Source organism: Hippichthys cyanospilos, chromosome 20, assembly GCF_059441005.1.
Source record: "Hippichthys cyanospilos isolate Australia breed blue-spotted pipefish chromosome 20, RoL_Hcya_1.0, whole genome shotgun sequence".
In the NCBI taxonomy this organism is placed as follows: Eukaryota; Metazoa; Chordata; class Actinopteri; order Syngnathiformes; family Syngnathidae; genus Hippichthys; species Hippichthys cyanospilos.
In genome coordinates, this window is record NC_142388.1 from 11167711 (window position 1) to 11188915 (window position 21205).

At 37.6% G+C, this 21205-nt stretch overlaps 1 protein-coding gene across 2 annotated transcripts; it reads right to left on the reverse strand.

Moving 5' to 3' along the window:
- Nucleotides 1-9066: 9066 nt before the first annotated feature.
- On the reverse strand, nucleotides 9067-20325 carry clic5b (CLIC family member 5b). 2 transcript variants are annotated; one of them, XM_088403812.1, is made up of 6 exons: nucleotides 19766-20325; nucleotides 12639-12748; nucleotides 11150-11275; nucleotides 10904-11010; nucleotides 9914-10095; nucleotides 9067-9572 (listed from the first exon to the last, which is right to left on the reverse strand). In XM_088403812.1, exons 1-6 carry the CDS (start codon nucleotides 20201-20203, stop codon nucleotides 9408-9410), a joined length of 1128 nt encoding a protein of 375 aa, XP_088259938.1. In that variant the 5' UTR covers nucleotides 20204-20325; the 3' UTR covers nucleotides 9067-9407. The 2 variants fall into 2 exon arrangements, with proteins under 2 accessions (XP_088259938.1, XP_088259939.1); XM_088403813.1 differs by lacking the exon at nucleotides 19766-20325 and adding an exon at nucleotides 15984-16142.
- Between the last annotated feature and the right edge of the window lie 880 nt (nucleotides 20326-21205).

The window sequence follows — 21205 nt, forward strand, 5'->3', positions numbered from 1 at the left end:
TCAGTGCCAACAACAGTGCAGCAGACTGCTTAACAGTGCATTCAATAAACTCAAGGCTGAATTGATTTAGCATTCATATAATGGTTACCACACTATTGATCTTGAAAAGAAGATATAGTAAACAACCGGTCCGTGGATCAACCGGTATCGGGCCACATAATTATGTGTTGGACCCGATTTAGTTCAACAGTTCATTCATTTCTGCTTTGGCTTGATTTTTGTTTTTTGGCGCTGCCTCTGGCAAAGGTTGGTATTGCATCTTGTAGCGAGCAGGATGGACTGAAATCTCTTTGAGAGGTCTGGCCCACGACTGTCAATAAGTTGTACTTTCTTTGTAAGAATGTTGTCATTTATGTTAACGTGCTCAAGATCTGTTTGTTTTTTGATCCAAGCACTTGTTACTGTGGATAACATGCCCGTTAATGTACTGTATGTCCAATCAGAACGAACTTGTATGTGTTTAGCTCGTTAGCATTTTCGTTTGTGCCAGGTATTTCCCGTTGGAATGTGTTAGCATATGCAAAGATTTTGCATTGATAAGAACTCATTTGCATCTACTTTACCGTTTGTAATTAAATTAATAGCATTTGTAATTCAGTCATATGATATGAGCAAAATACAACAAGTGCAATAAGGATTGTTTGTTATTATTTTTTTCATGTAGAAATCGTAGCTTTTCCCGTTCTTTTTTTTTACTTTTTCTTACAAGAAGAGATCAAATGAAAAATGTTTCCAACCAGGGTTCGTTATGCTTTCAGGTTCCATTGCAACAATGGGCAATGCTCGAAAAATGATAGCAGGTAAATGATAACTTGCATCTATAAATGAGAATTTTGTAGCTACACTTTATTATTTTGTGGCTACCAATGAGTATTTTGCGGCCACAAATAAGTATGTAGGTAGGTTTTACCTATTGCGTCCACAAGTATTTTGGAGCTACACTTTTTTGGTTTAAGTACACACACTGGCAATTCATGGCCATATTATACTTAACTTGTGTCCACAAATGAGTATTTTGTGGCTACAAATGAGTGTTTTGGGGCCACAGATGTGTATTGCATGGGAACGTTTTATCTACTTCATGTCCACAAACTAGTATTTTGTGGCTATGTTGTAGTGTTTTTTGGCTACAAATGAGTGTTTTGTGCTTAGTATTTGGCTTAACTCGTGGCCATGTTGGTATTTTGCATCCACAAATTGGCATTTTATGCTCAGAATTATCTGTTCTGTGGCCACAATTGATATCCCTTGGGTTCTATAATTTTGTGACTAAAGAAGCATTATTTTCATTTTTTTCCCCTCATTGTCTCTCCGTCAACGCACAGTAGTTTGACTTTTCCATGTGGCGTCACCTTGGGATCGTCGCTATGTCTGAGTGGGAGTTGTCTTTGGATGGCGGCAGTGGCGGCAATTTTGGGGGCTGTGGGTGTGTGGGGGGGCTTTAGTTGGGCGTCGCTCATCCAGGCTCCCGCTGCCGTCAAAGTGGCGTTCCAGAGACAGGAGCAGAGACACGGACATGCCGGAAAGCTGTTTTACATTATTCCCAGACATAATAGAGCCAATCTAAGTGTTTGCATGAGTTGGGAAAAAAAGGGGTGGGGGGTTTGAAGCTTCACCGTCTGTGTGTGTGTGTGTTTTCTTGAAACTTCACACGTCAAGAACATTCTTGGGATTTCCCTGAATTTAAATTATTGTGAAGGAAAAAGAAAAAAAAAAGCTCTCGCTGGTTATAGTTTGACATTCCCGGCGTTGTGCAATTACAATGATGAAGTTAAAACAAGCCAGACGCCCAAAGACATTTGCATCAGTTGACTCTGTGTGAAAGGTACACAAGGAACTCTCTTGAAGGCCTCGTGCTCATTTCAGTCCACAAGTTGCCTGTATCGTGAAAATCTGTCTCCTGAATTTGACACACCACAAAGAAGAGTGTTGCTAACAACCCTGACAAATTTGAATGATTAAAAAAAAAGTCACCATGTATTTAAGACAAGATTTCAAAATGGTGAAAATCCCAGCCATTTTCTCCACTCCAAAACATTGTGGGTGCTGAAACCACACCCCACTCAACTGCCAACTGTCACTCTAACACCACAAATCTTACGCCTCCACATTTAAACCCCCCAAATATATCCACTTAAAGCCTTTGGTGGCTGGATACTGAGCTGTTATGCGTAGCTTGCTAGCAAGCTAGCGAACTGTATTCTGTAGTGTTAAAAATGGACCAAGTAATGAAGTACCAGTTTAGCTACATTTAAAACAAATAAAACCTCATATGCTTAAAAAAAGATTTAAACTCTATATCACTGCAAATAATTAAGTACCTGTTGGAGCCACTGTTTTTAAAGGGAGTTTTGTTTTTGTGTCAATAACTTATTTTCTGATGAATAAAGGGTAGGTGACTATTATAAATGAGATAATTGTTGTACATTGGTTGTTGAAGGCTTGATGTTAGTGTGGTAGCTTTTCTTTTGTGTGTCTTTAGCCAGGTATGGCTTCTGCATTTAGAGGTGTGCTCTCCTTCATAGAACTAAGGGTTAAAAGTAAGATTTTTACGTCAGTTAAGTTATTTGACAAGAATGAATGAATTGGGATTTGTGGAGGCCTTGAACAATGCTCTAAAACTCTAAAAGCGAACCCAAAGACCTTCTTCAATTTTTATTACCATGTTGGTTCTTACCAGGAGAATCATATAAACATTTTTTTTTTTTTGGGGGGGGGTCACAGACATTCATTTTTGATAGGGCCTACAGTTGGAGACCCATGTGCAGCGGTCATCCTACTGACAGCCATCATTTAACTGCCCCTCTAATACTCTCTCTATAGGGTTTAAGTCATGGGCTTTGACTATGTCAGTGTTTACAAAGTTGTATTTTGGGGTTATGATTTTTGGGGGCTCAAAATAAAAACATGTTAGGCAGACTACTTGGTTTAGTCCGATGTCTGTCCTTCTCTCGGGGGCTTTTTTTAGAATTTTTAAATTTATTTGTGCTCATAGATGTTGGTGTGTTTCCTTTCTTCTGCCCAAGTGCATCTTGAGTTCTCATTTGATTTCAGGGGCGTGGGGCAGGAGCTCGTTTCGCGGGGGAGGGGGGGGGGGGGGGGGGGGTCATTCCAGCCAGCAAGAGCCACTCTGGAATTATCTTTAATATCAGCCTCATAAAATTTAACAAGGTCATTTTAATTTGATCCCGCTGAGCCCACAGCAAGTGTGTACTTTGGCGCCTCCTAGCGGCTTTTGAGAAGTGTGGTCTGAATGTGGAGGGGGCGCCCACCCATGCGGCCCTCCACGGAGCCAAGGCAGGCTAGCTTGTGCTTATTAAGTTAGCGCTGCTCCAACACATTTTTGCCTCTGCAAGCTAAATGAATGCCAGATCCCAACCGGTCCCCAACTGTCGGCCCCGCCCGGAACACCAACGCCCCCTCCCCAATTCTCAAACTCATAAACGCGACTTGTATTCTTTGCTGACCCGATGCAAGAAATGATCAGCTGGCAGAAAAAGTGCATCCAGGCAGGGGCCCAGAACTAGAAATCATCTGTCTAGCCATGAAAGAACCCCCCCCCCCCTTTCACTGGGAATCATTTTTTGGCACCCACAATCGTATCTGTTTTCTTATTTCTGTAATACCAGCAACAAAACAAACTTGAGAATGCTATTTGTGTCGAACTTGCGTGTGAGAGCTGCAGCTGAATTGGAATGTGCTTCCATAAATTGAATTATTTAATTATTTAATTATTTTGATCATTTTGGGGTCATTTTCTTCCACCTAATTCTCACAGCATTTTAGACAAGGTATGGCATACCCCTGGTAGTGATAACTAAGTGGTTGTGCACTGTTTAACTTTGACATGTTGGCACTATCTGGGTGAAATTTCAGCTCCCCGGTCTTTTTTCAAATGCTTTTGATGTAGAATGTGAGGCCTAATGTTGGAACGGTTTGAATCAGTCATGAAATGTTTTAGAAGGGCGTAAATACAGCGATGCCTTGAAATACAAGTGACCCGAGAAACCATCTGACTTGCTGTCAAACTTGTCATCAAAAATGAAAAATGACACTTGTGATTACTGCAACTGCATAACATTACCTTACAAAAGTCTGTTTATAGTAATTCGTAATGAAAAATGCAAAAATCTCAATTGACATACTCAGCATCAATAGTTGTGTTTTAGCAGCAATGGATCATTGATCACAAATGGTGGCGCAACACATGCCGACAGATAATGTGACAATACTAGGACAAATATTCTTTATCAATGCAAAATGTATAATATTACTGAAAATACTCAATAGCTAGTCAATAAAAATAATAACAGTAGTCATAGAACTATTACTGTGGTTTTTTTTTTGTCTGTTTGACTATATTATACTGCCTTCTAGTGGTGTTTTCTGTTTAATGTACTTTCAAAAGTACACTATTATATATAGCGCGCCTCTGGCACTGTTTTTCGGGTTCTGTGAAAATGAAGAAAAGCATGCTTATTAAATCAACTTCATACATTATAACATCTGCCAGATCTGATCAGTTGCTAAATCATAAAAAGAGTGGCGTCAGTTTTCAAAGCGTCAGGACCATGGATAGCAACCAAGCATACAAACAAAGGACCCCTTTGTCGTCCGACCCCCGCGTTCACGTCACTGTTTGGAATTAGACATCATCCCCAGTACTGTCAGGCCCAGGCGGGTTTGCAACGCGAGGCGGAATGAAGATCCGTGCCAGCACTTCATGCGGAACAGACCTCGCACACGCGCAGCCAGGGGACACAAAGGCAACACCCCAAAGTTCCCTCTCCCCCCTTGTGTGTTCTGACTTTTTCAGGACCATGTTAATTAGCTAATAATGGTGATTATTACTGCCCACATTGTGAGAAACGGCACACTTCAATTTGTGCAAAAAGCCTTTACCAGATCGAACCCCTATATGACACATTCTTCATAATATATATGTGTTTGTTTGTATATCTTTTAATTTAGCACAGGTAGCATATCCAAATTTAGAGTTGCATGTCATAAGTGTAGTACCACAATATGCGAAAACATGCATCACATGGTGCGGCCCAAATTCAGGATTTTAATGTCTTTGTGGGTTCATCTTTATTTATTTATTTGTAGGGTAAGTCCAGACCTTTTTTAGGGCCATGACCTCACTTCGGTTGCAAGATTAGGGCTGCAGGATTCTGTCCAAAGTAATAATCACGATTATTTTGGTCAGTATTGAATTCACAATTATTAATCACGATTATTCACCATGTTTGGTCAAACATGTCTATTTAGTGCCCCAAGCAGTATATAAATAAGGCTTCAAAGCTTGACACAAACAATAATAATAAACTAAAATAAATAAATAAATAAATAAATTCACAAGACATAGCAAAAACTTGGCACACAGGGCAACACATCTTACTTACTTGCGGAGTGCAAACCAATGAAAACAAGAAATTTGCGGGGTTCGATACCTCCAACTGACTAGTGTGTAAGATTTTGAGTTTTTCACTATGGACAGCAGGAGATGATACAGGTTCTGCATTTACCATTGTCCATAGCTATCAAAATAATCACCGCCCCCAGAGAAGTGCAACCCCCCATGTAATGTAGTTTAATGATAACTAGACTAATGATTGTATTTAAAACATACTGTTGGTCACTAAGAGCAAATTCATTTGCAAGATTTTGAAATTTACAATCATTTAATTTATTCCTTTTCAATGAAAAACAGGCTAAATCTTACACACTGTCCCTTTAAGATTAAGAATCACTGTTCTACTGGAAGAGATGCATTCTATTTATCAGGAAGAAGAAGAGGCAGAAAAGAAATGCCTTTTGTATTGTTTTATACTTAACCTTTTACTTTGTTGTTACTTCCTGCATGAAAGGAATAGTTATTTAAAGGTTTATGGTTACCAAATGTTAATATTCGTTAGCACCTTCATATGATTTGCATTACAGGCTAGTATGAAATTTTTAAAACAATTTTTTAATGAAAGAGAAGTACAGCATCCGGGTGAAGTTTCAGCTCCCTCGTGTCTTCTTTCAACGTTTTGCCTTTGATGTGAAATGCCTTTGATGTAATTATCAAAGTATTAGGCAAGAAAAAAACAACACAAGAGCTCAGAAAGGGGGTTTCAATTATTTGAAGTGTGATTTATTAGGTTTTAAGCATGTTGGGGTGTACGTCTTCTCAAACATAGAGAGGACATGTAAAAAATAAAAATAAAAATAAAAACACCTGAAAAATAAATACTCAAGTAAAATACAGAGACCTGAAAAAGCTTCTTACATGAACTAAGTATTTGTATTTGTTACGTCCCACCACAGCTAATTAGCAAGCAGCAAGCCTCGCTCGGTACTTTGTATGGCGTGGAAACGCCAGGCAGGCGGGCGGCCTGCGTTTATTTTCTCTGGCATCAAGTTAGCTGCGCGGTACCGCTGCGGAGAATTGGACGAGCGCTTCTTCAAGTGAGGAAAACTGGAGATGGCTCGCGTGGCAGCGCACCTCGGCTTTTCCGAGACGGAACGGCGTTCGGGCTTTGGCGCCGAAGCCTTGCGTTTTTAGCCGTCATTCGTCTGTCGGCCGGGGGCCAAAGGATAGGATTTTATTTGCAGAATCACCGTTCAAGTCCTGTACCTTCTCTATAAATGTTCCAAACCACAACGCGTGCTAGAAGCTCATTCAAGGCCCAGGGGATGTTCAAATGTACAAAAAAAAAAGCTGTTAATGGTAGACTTCTTTTCCTAAACTTCGTATTTTTAGATTGCAGAGGGACCTTTTTTTTTTTTGTGAGATTAATTTTCAGCAGAAAGTTCGACTAAAGCTGAATTATGCTCAGTCTAAATCTTCAGTGTTTTGATTTTAAGGGGGATGCTCTCTTTCTGTTGAAAAGAAACATTTTTGACAGGCAAACTTGTTGGAACTTGTTTACGTAAATATACAATCAGATGCATTTATATACGTTCAAACCTATTTGCAATTACATTGAATGTATTTGCAAATATGTTCAAATGTAAGATAAACATATTAATGTATTCCTTCTAATGCTATGAGGTATGTTAGTCAACATGCTGTGGCAATATGAGGGAAAAATGCTTTGTTTTTAACATGTAGTCTACAAGTACACTTTTTGGACGCATTTGAAAATCAGTTTGAAAACATTTGAACATAAGTTTAAAAATATCGTCTTGGATACAATTCCACCCCCCCCCCCCCTTTTTTTGCTGCAATTTGGGTGAATAAAATAAAAAAAAAAATTAAAAAACGTTTATGAGTCTACCCCTGACTTTAGTTGTTACATAGATCATGGCTGTCCAATTACAATGGGGAGTAAGCGAGACAAGACTGAAAAGGCAATCTACGCATGTGTGTAGGCGCTTCAAATGATCTTGCAATAAATTAAATAATTTGAAGTTTCAATGCTTTACTTTTTGACAAAGCTGAATATAAATTTGTCTAAATGTCATCGTCACCAAACAGCTCCTCCCATTTAACTCCATGTCCTCGCCTATCTCGTCAATTGTTCAAACATCCACGTTACTCTTCCATGGGTTGTTTCAAATAGAAGTCTCCAGAAATGCTATGTGGCTTCCTCATGTGGAAGCATGGGTGTCAGCTTCCGCTGTGCTAAAAGTATTTGTTCCCTTAATGACATGGGGTGTTGATGAGAATACCCCAGAGCAGTATGGAGAAATATTTACAATTGCTGGTGGCATGGTGGAAGATTGGGTGAGATCAGCTGTTTGAATCCTGCTCTCTCCGAGTCGTGTCACCTACCTTGCCTCCAGGGTTTGGTCGGGGTAGGGTGCAAAATCAGCAGCCGCGCTTCCATCAGTCTGACCTTTTAAAGCATCTTTGTGTGTCCGGAAAAGTGCTACTTAAAATTATTGTTATTATTATTATTATATTATTATTATTGTTATTATAGTTTGCGTGTCCGCGTGGGTTTTCTCCGGGTACTCCAGATGCATTGTAGGTAATGTATACTGGATAATACAAATCGCCCAAAGATGGAAATTCATTTGCCTTGGTGTGCCTTGCGTCTCTGTGTGCCCAAAGACAGCTGGGGTAGGCACCAGCAAGCCTGCAACCCTCGTGGGGACAAAAAAATCAACCTTATGGATATTTACTATTGTATTCGTACATACCGGTATTTACAAGTACGCTCGGACCTATTTTAGAAGGAGTTTGTCAGTTAAAAATGTTGATATTGGCTGCTCCATGCAAATTTAGCTGGCCATAGGAAAGAGTTCTTTTTGAAATAGTGGAGGATCTCTCTCTCTCTGTTGGTTGAAGAAAGGCTTTCTATTGGCAATACATTAAAAAAGAAAACATCTGGGGATAGGTAAAAATGTCTTTTTGAGGTTATTTTACAATCTCTAAATGAACTGAAACATGAGGGGTTAAAAATCAAATTTAACTTTGTTTTATACTAATGGCAAAACCTGATGGAAGTCAAAAACAGCAGGAAAAGAAGCAAAAAATGGATATAACTGGTAAAAAAAAAAAATCCAACAAGGCTTAATACTCAGATGATAAATACGCAAATGGTATGACGACACTTACAAGCCGCAGTCGGCATGCAAAGTAACCACTTTTTTAAATGTAAAATGTTACTCTGGTTTACCACAAGATAAAGTTACATTTCCACTGAGCCATCCAGTGCACCAAGGTACGCTTTAAAAAACGATAGGCTTTATTGTGTGAGTCAGCTACATAAGATATATATATATATATATATATATATATATATATATATATATATATATATATATATATATATATATATATATATATAAAAATGATTTTTCGCTTTTGGCTTCTTATGTTACTTTTACGTGGATCTTATTGTATCACTTAAATTAAAAACAAAAAACTAAACTTAACTAAAGTCATACTGACAGTGGGATCATGGCAAAACACTACCAGATTTTAATGGCGGCTTTACAAATGTTCTTAGTGCCCTAGCTTTTGACCCTGGTTTTCAAGAAGCTTGTGCGTTTCACAAGTCACAGATGAGTCTGGAGAGTCTCCGTCAGTGAGTTTCAATATTTCATGTAGGAGTGAATAGAAAGCGTGAGGAGGCAAAAGAAGTGGAGTTTAATGACAACCAAGAGGAACATTGACGTTGACGGCTCATAGGCGCGCCATCCCGGGGGAAGACGAGGCGCAGCGGGAGCGCTCAATAATAAACATCGGAGTCAGGCGAGACGTCCACGGGCGTGGGGATAAATAAATCTAAGCGCCCGGACGCGCCTGTGAGTCAAAGCTTTGCAGCACATGTGAAAGGGAGCTTTGTGTCATGAGGAATAAATACAGACAGCAGGATCGGGACCATCCGTCACATCTGAGTGCCTTTTGAGCATCCTTAAACTAATAAATCACCCTAAGACTAAAATGGAAGGTTTTGCTAGCTAAGAGGCTACTTGGCCAGCCTCTTGGCCACGTCCTTGTAGGCCATCTCGATCTCGGACTCGGCGGCGCACGTGTTGTTGAACTCGTCGCGGGCGGAGGCGTTCTTCAGGTAGCGCCAGATTCCCGTCATGTCCGAGGGGATGTCGTAGTTACGGTACTTCTTGGCCACCACCTGGAAGTCACGAGAAATTTTCAATGTCAGCAAGCTTGCTTCATATGATTTTTCAATTTGGGGGCATACTTGTTATAAACGAGCTGCCAGGACTTCAGGTAACGTAATTTTCAATTCATTTTAGCCCCTTGACAATGGCTTGAAGCCATTTCAAAACAAATTAGCAGACTTTCTATGGCTATTCAAGGCACTGATTCTTGAGACATTCTTGCAAATGACCAAATTATTTTGAAAATACCCATTTCAAAACAGAATGACACCTAATTGACACCTACTAAATTCCATGATGTTCCATGAAACTGGCCCTATGGGCTCCTCAATCTTTTAATATGGCCACCAACCTTCACAATGTGCAGTTTGGGTAGCAGATTGCAGTCTGCCAGCGTCAGCTCATTTCCGTCCAAAAACTTTCTTCTGGAAGACTTTTCCTCTTCCACACTATTAGCATCAATCTCGTCTGGCAAAGGACTGTTCAGGTAGTCGTCCAGCTTGTTCAGGGCCCTCGTCAAACCTTTCTCCAGAGCTAAAAGCATGCAGTTTATCAGGTGTCTGAGAAATTATGCCCACGAGATGGCAGCAAACGCATTCAGAAAGAAACAAAAAGTAGAGTTTGCTGCCCTCTACTGACGAGTACCATCATTTCACCCTCCCCTACTGTATACTGTATACTCCATACTGTACTTATTTTTTTAAGTGCTTGAAATGCATTAAAATTTTAAGTTTTTAAGCTAAATAAACAGTTAAAGATAAATCATTAATTTAATTACCAACAATTGTTGACCGCATTTCTTATTGATGATGTTTTATATACATTACATATATTTTATACTTTTTCATATTCAATTAACAAACATATAAAAGCTATGTTTAACTATCGACACTTAAGACTGAAATGATGTATTATTTGTTTATTAAGTTGACATAAACTATATAGTAAATTAGTGTTACTTTTCCCAGTCATTTCTAAATTGATCAAATTTTTTCAAAAATAGCTCCGTACAAAAATGTTTGTAAGGCTTAAATGTGATTTTGTTGTCGATTAACTTATCTGCACTTTTTCAACGTATTTTGATTATTAATATCTATAATATACGTAAATATGTAATTCTAATTTAAAAAATTAATAACATTTAAATTACCAAAATCGCTTGAAAATGTAAATATTCACTTCTGTCATCTGAATTATTACTTTATCCAATTTGTTTGAACGGCATTCACATGTGATTCCCTTTTAAAGGCTATTATAAAATCAAAATCTAATTAAAACAAAATAAAATGAAAAATATTTCATATTAGTTTTCATTGTATCTTTTTTTTTCGATCTGCCTCACCATCATTGGCGTCCATTTTGGTGTTCTTGATAAAGGCTGAGAACTTGGCGAAGATGTCGTTGCCCGCCGTATTTGACTCTCTGTGCTTGGCTGCTAGTTTGGGGTACCTCAGTTACGGTGGGAAGAACAAAGGTATTATCATTATTATATACATGGTAGGCACTATTAAAAAGTAATGCACTGTATTTAAAGAAGAAAATTAGGAAGGAAACAAACGTGTATGTTCATGCTGTGCGCGAATGTTACTTGGGTGGTGCCAGCATTTCCTCGAGGAACTCTTCGATCTTGTTGATGTCCGTCTTGACGTCTCCGTTGTAGGTGAGGAATGGCGGGTGGGTGCCGGGTGCCAGGTTGCTAAGGTCCGCTGGCTTCCTGGGAGGACAACAAACAAACAAGATGGATGCAGCGGATTTTCTATGTTGCTTAAAAAGTCCATCAAAAATTCTTATTATGATTCAGATGTAGGGAATGAGTGCATAATTCACAACACAGCATTGCGTACAGATCCAGCTACTCCATCGGTGTCAAACTCAACGCTCCGGGGCCAAATCCGCCCGCCTTATTATTTTATGTGGCCCGCGAAATGCTAATTATGACTTCAAGGTTCAGACTAAAGTGTCAAATTTGCAAGTTGCCTTCAACTTTAAAAACGTTTCAGGGGAAACTACAAGTATTTTGTTATTAATCTCTGTTTGGAACAGTTTTTACTGGTCACTAGTATAAAAATGAGGTAAATATGTGACGATCATATTCAAAATTGATTTGAATTCACATTCACAATGGTCCTCCGGCAGAAACTTGAGGTACAATTTGGCCCACAATTAAACTGGGTTTTAAATCCCTGATCTGACCCTATTATTTTTTTGTGAAACATGTAAGAAACACAAAAACAGGAAAATTCGTATGTAAATGTAAAAAAGAAAAATGCAAAAATACAAAAATATCAAATAGTTGTGAGCACCTCCCAATATTAAGGACCTACTTACGTGTATTTTTTTTCACTGCAAGCTTTTGTCACTGTCATCCATGTAATTAAGTTACTTTGTTTAATCATAGATGTATTTTTAATAGTAGTATTTTTGCATTGAATTTATGTCGCTCAATATATACACAACCCTCGCAATAAAACATTTTAAGCCCTCTCAGGAGGAAGAGAACATTTTTTAACTAAACAGATATTACATCATTAAGCTAATTACTACTTCGTTGACCATTGGTTGACCACTTATATGGTTGACCACTTATATTTTTCATATTTATTTTAAGTTTTCAGCCAGAAAGAATTGTCAGACCCATGCAACACTGTTATGCACATAATACAAAACACACCCTAAAACACACCCTAATGTTTGTTTTTCACATTGATTCTTGACCAGGTAGCAAGTAGCTGACTCAGCAAGTATGTACTCTAACAAAAAATTACAAAAAAATTGATTTTCAACATTGTATTTTGATGAAAATCAAAGTGGCATTCAAATAAAATGAACTTTGTTTGGCATCGTAGTGGGTGAATCCTGGACATTACTCATCTGAACGGTCATGTGGACTCATCAGTGAAATGAAAAGGGACTTTGGACTGTTTGTTTACTTTGTAAATTTATGTGATCGCTATGACATAATTATTATGTACCAAATCACAGGGCATAAAAATGACCAAGTCATGCAACAGGACACTACATAGTGATTTTCCACCACACAGTCGTGAATTGGTGGCTGCTGGGACGTCTTTGCTCACCTCTTGAGGTCCACTGTGGTGACATTGAAGACAACGCCTTTGAGCCACAAGATCATGAAAAGACGCTGAGAGAAAGGACAGTTGCCAATGCTCTCGCCATCACTGCCCGCCTGGGAACAATTAGTCATTGTTATTATTTAAAAGAACCATATTCGGTTATGTCCCAGAACCACCGGGACAGAGGAAAAACCTGTTAAGCATTGCTTTCATGTCTCTTCTCACTCAGACATGTAAGACTAATAAATAACATCAATTTAAGGAAACAGAAAGACTATTGCTCGCACAGTTCTCCAAATACAAGATAATGTGTCCTTGGTTCAAACTGTTTATTGGTTCAAAACATTTGACTGTTACTGTTTAAAGTAAAATTGACATAAAAGAAAATTCTAAACATATATTTAAGTCAGAATAAAATAAAAACATTCATTACCATCCTTTTAAAAACCAGGACATCTTTTGAAACTGACATTGCAGAAAATACATTTTTCATTATGTGGTTGCTGGTTTGATCTTAACAATGTCACAACGTTCTCAAAAAAATATTGATCATTGTTTTCCAAAATAAAAGCAGATGCTTGCAAACGTCTTACATTGATTTAGCTCAACACAATGTTAATCAATCTGCTTTCAGGACAAAAAAAAGAAAAGAAAATATTTCTAGTTCATTAATCAACTGTCAAAATGATTGATCAATTTAGCAATCGATTATAACTATGTATAATTATAAAGTATATACAAATATATGTGGGCACATCTATCTATCTATCTATCTATCTATCTCTCTCTCTCTCTCTCTCTCTCTCTCTCTATATATATATATATATATATATATATATATATATATATATATATATATATATATGTATGTACTTGTGTTTGTGTGTGCAATTGCACTTTCTGTGAAAAAATACCTATGCAGCAAGCACCCCAATGATTTGAATGAGCTCATGTTTCGACGCACATTGGAGAGGCTTACACCTAAGCCACCATCTAAATTATACATGTCTCACACACACAAACATACAGAGGCAAGCACCAGAACACAACAGAGCCTATCTAAAAAGTTGCTGAGTCAGCTTGAATGCAGCGCCAGCATGTGTCAATTGTTACCACACGAAAACAACTGGGAAAAAATACAATGCGATGTAAAATAATGACAGCCAGTCAACATGGACAACACACACACATGCACACAAAGGTTGAGATAAACTGGAGTACGGTGTTTAATAAAGATTAAAAAAAAAAGAACCTATCAATTTAGATGAATGTTCAAATGTTTTGTAGAGGAAGTTGTGTGCCTTATTGTGCATTCACATGAACAAAAATTGACATTTACAGTGTCGAATATATGTTTTTGTAAAATAATAATCTTCATTATTAAGCAATAAAGCATCAGTAGATAGTTTGTGTGTATATGTGTGTGTGTGTGAGAGAGCGAGAGAGAGAGAGACTTTTTGTTTTGTTTTGTTTTTTACATGTAAATAGCCTAATTCATTCCAAGCTTATATAGAGATATTAATGGTGTGCAGACAAGTTTGTTCAGGTTTATTTGTATGTTTTTAGTTTCCATTTCCAATGATCTCAGCATAATTTACAAGTCCACAGAAGCAATAATGCTTATTTTGGGATAATTTAAGGCCTGTAAGTTTCCTTAAGTCTAAGGTCACTCAAAGTCCTTTCTGTATGTTATGCTAATGTACACACGCTAACTAATGCTAGTGCTAACATCAGACACGACGGCTTGCTAGTTCACTAGCAACTCAAGAGGAAGTGTTCAGTGGCTTGTTTACAGCAGTGTAAAGTGGTATGTATGTGTTTTTAAGCGGATATGTACAATGTCAGCCATAGCTAATGCCAGTTTTACATTTGTAAGTGCTATTGTGTGTACTGTTGATGAAAGCATAAAACCACAGTAAACATCAGTGTAAATAACTTGTGTCTCTCATTTATAGACTAGCCGGCCTATCAACAAATTATGCAAATGCATCAAAAGACGATATGGAATACTTATGAGAAAGAATACATTGCGAGTTGTGATGTATTACATTATCGTCTTTTTCGAGTGAGCGCTGGTTTCTTGTGTCTCATTATTATTCACCAACAATTTCCCGTTTTGTATCCTTAATTTCTTTCGTAACTAGAGACAATGTTTTTCCTCAGAGGTGTTCCGTCACCTGCATTTTTCGTAACAAGAGGCATTCATAAGTAAGGGTATGTTTAAATAATGTTTTGTGTCCGGCCATAACTGACACTGACAGGGTAAAATATTTCTACACAGTGGACCCCCGGGTTACAGTGTCCCTGGGTTTTTTTCATGTTGCGATGTGGAATACTGAGTTTTTCGTCCCCTCTTTATGGTATTTTCCTGGTTTTGCGACAAAAACAACTGTCATGATCCCAGGGGCTTGGCTGTATTTGTGTTCTTTTGTCTCCATCTGCAGGCGTTTTTAGGTAATTGCACTTATTTTCAGTTGCCGTCAAACGTGCCGCCTTGCAACGCGTCAATGCTGGTCTGCTATTGGCTGGCCGCACCCGTTTCCAAATGGCGGAACGGTAAAGCTTTGTTTGATTGTGAGTGGTTACAAAACCGTATTTATAGTGCATTTTACTGCTTAATTCAAACTTGAAAGGGTTAGCCAAGGGTCCCATGATTGCTAGTGTTGTTAAAGAGAGAAGTAAGAAGATGATTTATATGGAAACGAAGCTAGAGATGATCAAGAAATATGAAGCTAGCCTAGGCTACGGAATATAGGCATAACAAGCGCCACTCAAAGGTAAATAAATCCATTCTATATTTTTCATTTATGATGTTTTCTTATTGTATACATGTATATATTATATACGTAGCACTCACTATACAATTTTGGTACCAATTTTTAATATGTATGTGCAATTTTGATGTTTTTACCTGGGGTTCTAAACACATCAGCTATTTAACATAGGTTTGGATTGCCCGTCATACAGTGAATTTGCCTTATGAGCCCATCTGCGGAACTGATTACTCTCGTAACACGGGGACCCACTGTATTATTATTAATAGCTGAGAGCTGGTAACCTACTGTGTTGTCATTTTTTTAATTAGCTAGCGTCCCCGTGAGGATCATGTATGTATTTTTTTTATTTCATGCCACCTGCCTCAGGTGCACGCACGCATGCGCACCCACCTGTTGAGTCCCAGGGGGCGCCGAGCAGCACAACAAACATCGGCAAGGACACCGTAAGAAGATGCTGCACATCACTGAGTGTACCAGGTAACATTACCTGTGCTATTAAATTACTCTGACACACACATCCACTCGCACACACTTTTGATGCATCCCAAAATGTAGTTTTTTTTAGTCTTACCTTGACAAAAAGTTCAATCTCAGGCTCCCTTTCAGGATCTGACATGCTTCCTCTTCACTACCAAACACTTGAATGTGTCACGCCACTACATCCTAACTTCAAACTACACCCATAGCCGCAGTGTCAAAGTTCAGTTACGCAACAAAGTGGTCCTAAAGTGGTCCTAAAGTCATCTGATGTGCCAGGGATGCAGATTGAGGTCAGATTAGTAGTAGAGCAGCTGGAACGCAAGCAGCAACGCGTTCAATGACACCGAGTGCAAACAGGTGTCAGGCTATGCTGCAGAGAAAGGGGGTGGAGGGGTGAGGCTGAAGGGAGGCTGGGGGACTATGAAGGGGGCAGAGCCTGAACTGCATTTTTAATAAGGTGTGTTCACATTTACAACCCATGGAGAAAGTGAAGAGAACCCTTGGGAGATGCAAGTTTCTGGTCTGGTAAAATAAATAACAACAAAGTCAATCAGTATGTATTAAAATGATTGAAATCAATTAATAAGGGAAAACATTTTTATAATCAATTAAACTGTTGATTTTCTTTGTCGATTACTTGAAGAATTTGATTTAAAAACAGTATTAATTTCCTTTCAATAAAATATAGGACTTTTTTTCACAATTGTTGGTGCTGAAGATGCACTCACTTATTATTTAATAGTTTGTTCACTGGTTTTGTCTATAAAATTGACAAAAATGGTGATCATTGTTTCCATAATATAAGCAGATCTTTGTAAATGTTTCAATTTGATCAAAAACAATGTTGAAACAAAAAATTAAAAAAAGACCAATTTATTATTGATAAGTTGTTGATTAATCATAATGATTGCACTTCTACAATCAATATATTTGAAATGTTCCTTTTCCATGACTATGAGTAAAAACAACAAAAGATAACAAAACATGACAGAAACCTGTATAACTGTAATCTCAACAATACGTATACAGTACACAATGAGTTTTGTGGTAATGTGAGAGATTTTTGTAAATCTGATGTTTTTTCATTTGAGTGTGTGAGAATGTATATGCATGGCAGGTCAATGTTTTGGCCAAATATTCACTGTCATTAAAAGAATGTATTTGATGTGGGAGAATGTTGCTGTCTGGAATTTTTCATTTTTTGTGAGGTTTTTTTTTTGGTCAGTGTGAGAAATGGTGTCTAATATACCGGTACATACAATAACAAACTTGTAACTTGTCTGGTGAACATGAGAGTTTTTAGTTATTTTTAAAAGTGTTTGTGTGAGAGGTATTTACAGTCACATATAACTTGTGACATTTTGTGTGTGAGTGGCTTTGAGGTAAGCGAGATTTTTGGGGTGAGCGCATAAACTTTTGTGCATGCATAAAAGGTCTTTTTAGGGTGTGAGTTTTTTTTTAACTGAATGTGATGTTTCATATGTGAGAGGTGTATTGTATGTTTGAGTTTTTTGCGGCAAAGGGGCAATCTTTTAGGCTACGAGAAGTGTTTGGGGGTGATCTGAGTGAGAGATTATTGGTGTGTTTGACACTGTGTGTGAGAGTGTATGTAATGTAAATGTTTTATTGATTAGTGTGAGGGATTTTTTTTTAATGTAACCACTGCATTTATTTGCAGTTTTTTGTATGAGTTTTTTAGTGTGTTTTTGTGTGCATGAGAAGTAAATTTGATACAAAAGCATTGATTTTTATTACAGTATTACTATTATATTATTATTATGATCTTAATATTATTGTTATTATTCTATGATATACTTTTCAATATTTGTATTTTTTTTTAATCCCCAATGTCCCTTTTTCTCATCCCTTTAACACTTGCAAATGTCATAAAATAGTAAGAGCAGTTTAGCGATTAAATGATTCCTTTTAAAGATGATGGTTGAAATCAGTGACTTATCAAGCTAATCATTCACTGGCCTGTCAAACAGTAACACACCTTAAAAAAATGACGAATACTTTGACTTCTTTTGACACATGAAAAAAGTCACTGTGGAAAATACAACAAATGACAATGAACAATGCGAGCGCCGTATTTTCCGGACTATAAAACGCACCAGCATATAAACCGCAGCAGCAAAAATTATGCAAAAAAAAAAAAAAAAAACATATTTTGCCACGGGATAAGCTGCACTGGACTATAAGACGCAGGTATATGGTGCCAATATGAAATTTTAACATTTTCTTTATATATTTTTTTTTAATTGTCTACCAACTGCAACATCCTCTCTATTACAGACTGAACATGACTGCATATTTAGTCCCAACATTATATTTATAGAAAATGGATGGATATAACCAATATAATACTGCAGAGTTAAAAAGCAGTTTAAACTCAAAATCAATACTTCGACAGCATTCTGTCTACCGTTGTTTAATTTATAGATTATTTTAGTGAACGTTGAACATTGTTAAGGCAGGGATGAGCAAACTATGGCCCTTTTACCATTTTAATCCAGCCTACAAAACATGAAGAATTTATCAGTCAAAAATGAGAGTGAAAGTGCCAATATCCTGAAGGATAGGGAAATCTATCGGTGCTGTAAAATAGTAACTGTTAGCAATAAAAAAGCTGCATTTTGTTCATTTAATTTTCAGTTGATTTAAGAGTCATTCAAAAAAATAGGTAAATTACACAAGACTTGAACACGGTTGTAATGCTTTTGTTTAGTTTGTCTTGAAATGAAAGTGCATGTTTTCTAGTTATCCTGGATTATCAAAACACTCCATCCATCTGCTCCTGGTTAGGTTTGTCAAATTTTAGAAGGCCTTCGAGTGAAAAAAATTGCCCAGTCCTAATCTAAGGGTGAAAAAAGGAAAAAAAAAATTATAAGAATTGAGACAGAATTGAGAAGAAGCGAATCTTTTTGTTTAAAAAGAGGCAAAAAAAAATAATGTTACCAAGATATGTAAACAATTTTCATTTTTCATTCATGGCAGATATGTTATTCCTTTATTTGAACTATATAATTTATGAATAATTCACTTGTACATTAACTGAGTAACTTCATTTTTTTTTTAATTTATAGAGAACAAGAAGGTAGGACTAGATATTGTTGTACTTCTTCCCAACTCCTCTTGAAAATATAAATTGTACTAAACTATTATGTCTTTGATTTTGATAAAATTTGTGATTATATTTTCAATCAATGAAAACATTACTTTCATAGTCAATTGTGGTATTAAAGGGACACTGTGCAAGATTTAGACCGTTTTTCATTTAAAGGGAATGAATTTAATGATTATAAATTTAAAAAAAACTTGCTAATAAATGTGTTCTTAACGACCAACAGTTTGTTTTAAATATAATCGTAGGCCTAGTTATTATTAAATGATATTACGTGGGGGACAATGGTAAATGCAGCACCTGTTGCTGTCCCTAATGAAAAATGGTCAAAGCTTACACAGTGTCCCTTTAAGATGGTGACACTTTGGCCTAAAAATGTACTGCGTATTTATTGTGTATCTCCATAGAAGGGCGGAGAAACGTGTGAAAACTGGGCGTGGTTCTTTGCTTTGCACCAGTGACTTTTGCCCACCTTTTATCTGAAATGTCAGATAAAGCTAAGACATACGTGCACAGTACAACATAAATGAACTCTCCCATGCGCATCACAGTAAACAAATCTCTGCAAATTCCTTGACTTATACCATTGAGGAATAATCAAATGTTTTACATTAACTCAGATAGAGCAGCAGCACATATAAATTGAGCAGCATACATGAATATTCTGGACCAAGGGGAGAACCAGGAAACGAAAGGCCACACAAGTTTCACTTTTGAGCTTTGAACTGGACCTGCAGACGTTGTCCTACCTTGACATAGAGCGAGATCTCAGGATGGGCGGGCTCGGCCGGGGCGAGGGCGCTCTGGTCCAGGGTGAGGTTCTCCAGGGTCTTGATGCTGTAGTCCACCGCCTCTTCCTCCTTGGAGTTGGACTCTTGATGTTTGTAGGCCATCAGCATCTCATCCTCTGCGTTGTCGTTCTCCGGGGAAGAGGATGAGGACGAGGAGCGTCGTGATCCGCCGTTCACCTCCTCTCCTTTGGTCTCCGGGATCACCATCTTCAACTCCATCACCTCCGCCTCCTTCTCTTGGGCTTTCTCCACTTCTCCATGGCTAGATGAAGAGGACGAGGAAGAGGAAGAGGAGCGGCTACGTTTGTCACCGTCCCTGGTGTCCATGTAGGTGGGAGACGAGCGCTCGCCGTCGGCCGAGACGTGGACCATGACGTCATCCACGGTCACTTCCATGCTGCTCGTTGGATTCTTTAGGCTTTTTTTTCCCCGTGACGGGAGTGGAGAAGAGAAGTGGCGGTGCCGGTGACTGCCTCCTGGAAGACTGAATCTCAACCGGCGTCTGATCGGGCAAATTCCAGCGGCAACTCCCTGTGTGGGACCTTTGAACCCACCAAGCTCACTGATCATTTACAAATGCCTGCAGGGCTTCGCTCACACTTGACACACACATTCAATAACAAAAACTTTGACTTATCTATAAATATTGTATTTAAAATATATATATATATATATATATATATATATATATATATATATATATATATATATATATATATATATATATATATATATATATCCTGATGTATTTAATGTTCACATTTTTACTTGTACTTGTCTTGTCAATTCAAAGAGGACTTTATTCTTCTGTTGGTGTAAAATTTAGTTTAATGTAAAAAAAAATATATATAACATATATATATATATATATATATATATATATATATATATATATATATATATATATATATATATATATATATTTCTTTTTTTATTATTCATTATGTACCAGTATTTCTAAAATGTTTTATTTCATTTTGACATACTGTATTTGAATTCATGCTTTTGTGAAGCCATTATTTTTTTTAGTAGTATTATGTGTTTATTTTCTCCTTCATAAACTTTCAACAGAATTTTTATATTTACAAAAATGCCTTTATATTTATTCTTTCAGTATTTTGTCACTCTTTACTTAGAAGTATGTATTTACGTTTTAAGTATTTTATACTCCCGCACCACCCGACTCAGGAACAGCTTCATCCACCAGGCCGTGAGACTGCTGAACTCTCCCCCCCCTCCCACCCGTGAAACTGCTGAACTCTCTCTCTCTCTCTCTCTCTCCACTCCTCTCTCTCACATTCAGCCCCAGCCTGAAGAAACACCTAGCTGGCCCCCCACCTAAACTCAAACTTTACTCATGCACTTGCAAAATTTGCACAGACTTGCTGCTGCCATGTT

What these genes read in the sequence shown, in the direction of transcription:
- clic5b (XM_088403812.1), bottom strand. Translation starts at nt 20,203, where the DNA reads ATGGAAGTGACCGTGGATGACGTCATGGTCCACGTCTCGGCCGACGGC. An exon ending in ACCACAGTGGACCTCAAGAG is followed by an intron (nt 11,276 to 12,638) that starts GTGAGCAAAGAC and finishes TTGTCCTCCCAG; the next exon opens with GAAGCCAGCGGACCTTAGCA. An exon ending in CAAAATGGACGCCAATGATG is followed by an intron (nt 10,096 to 10,903) that starts GTGAGGCAGATC and finishes GCATGCTTTTAG; the next exon opens with CTCTGGAGAAAGGTTTGACG.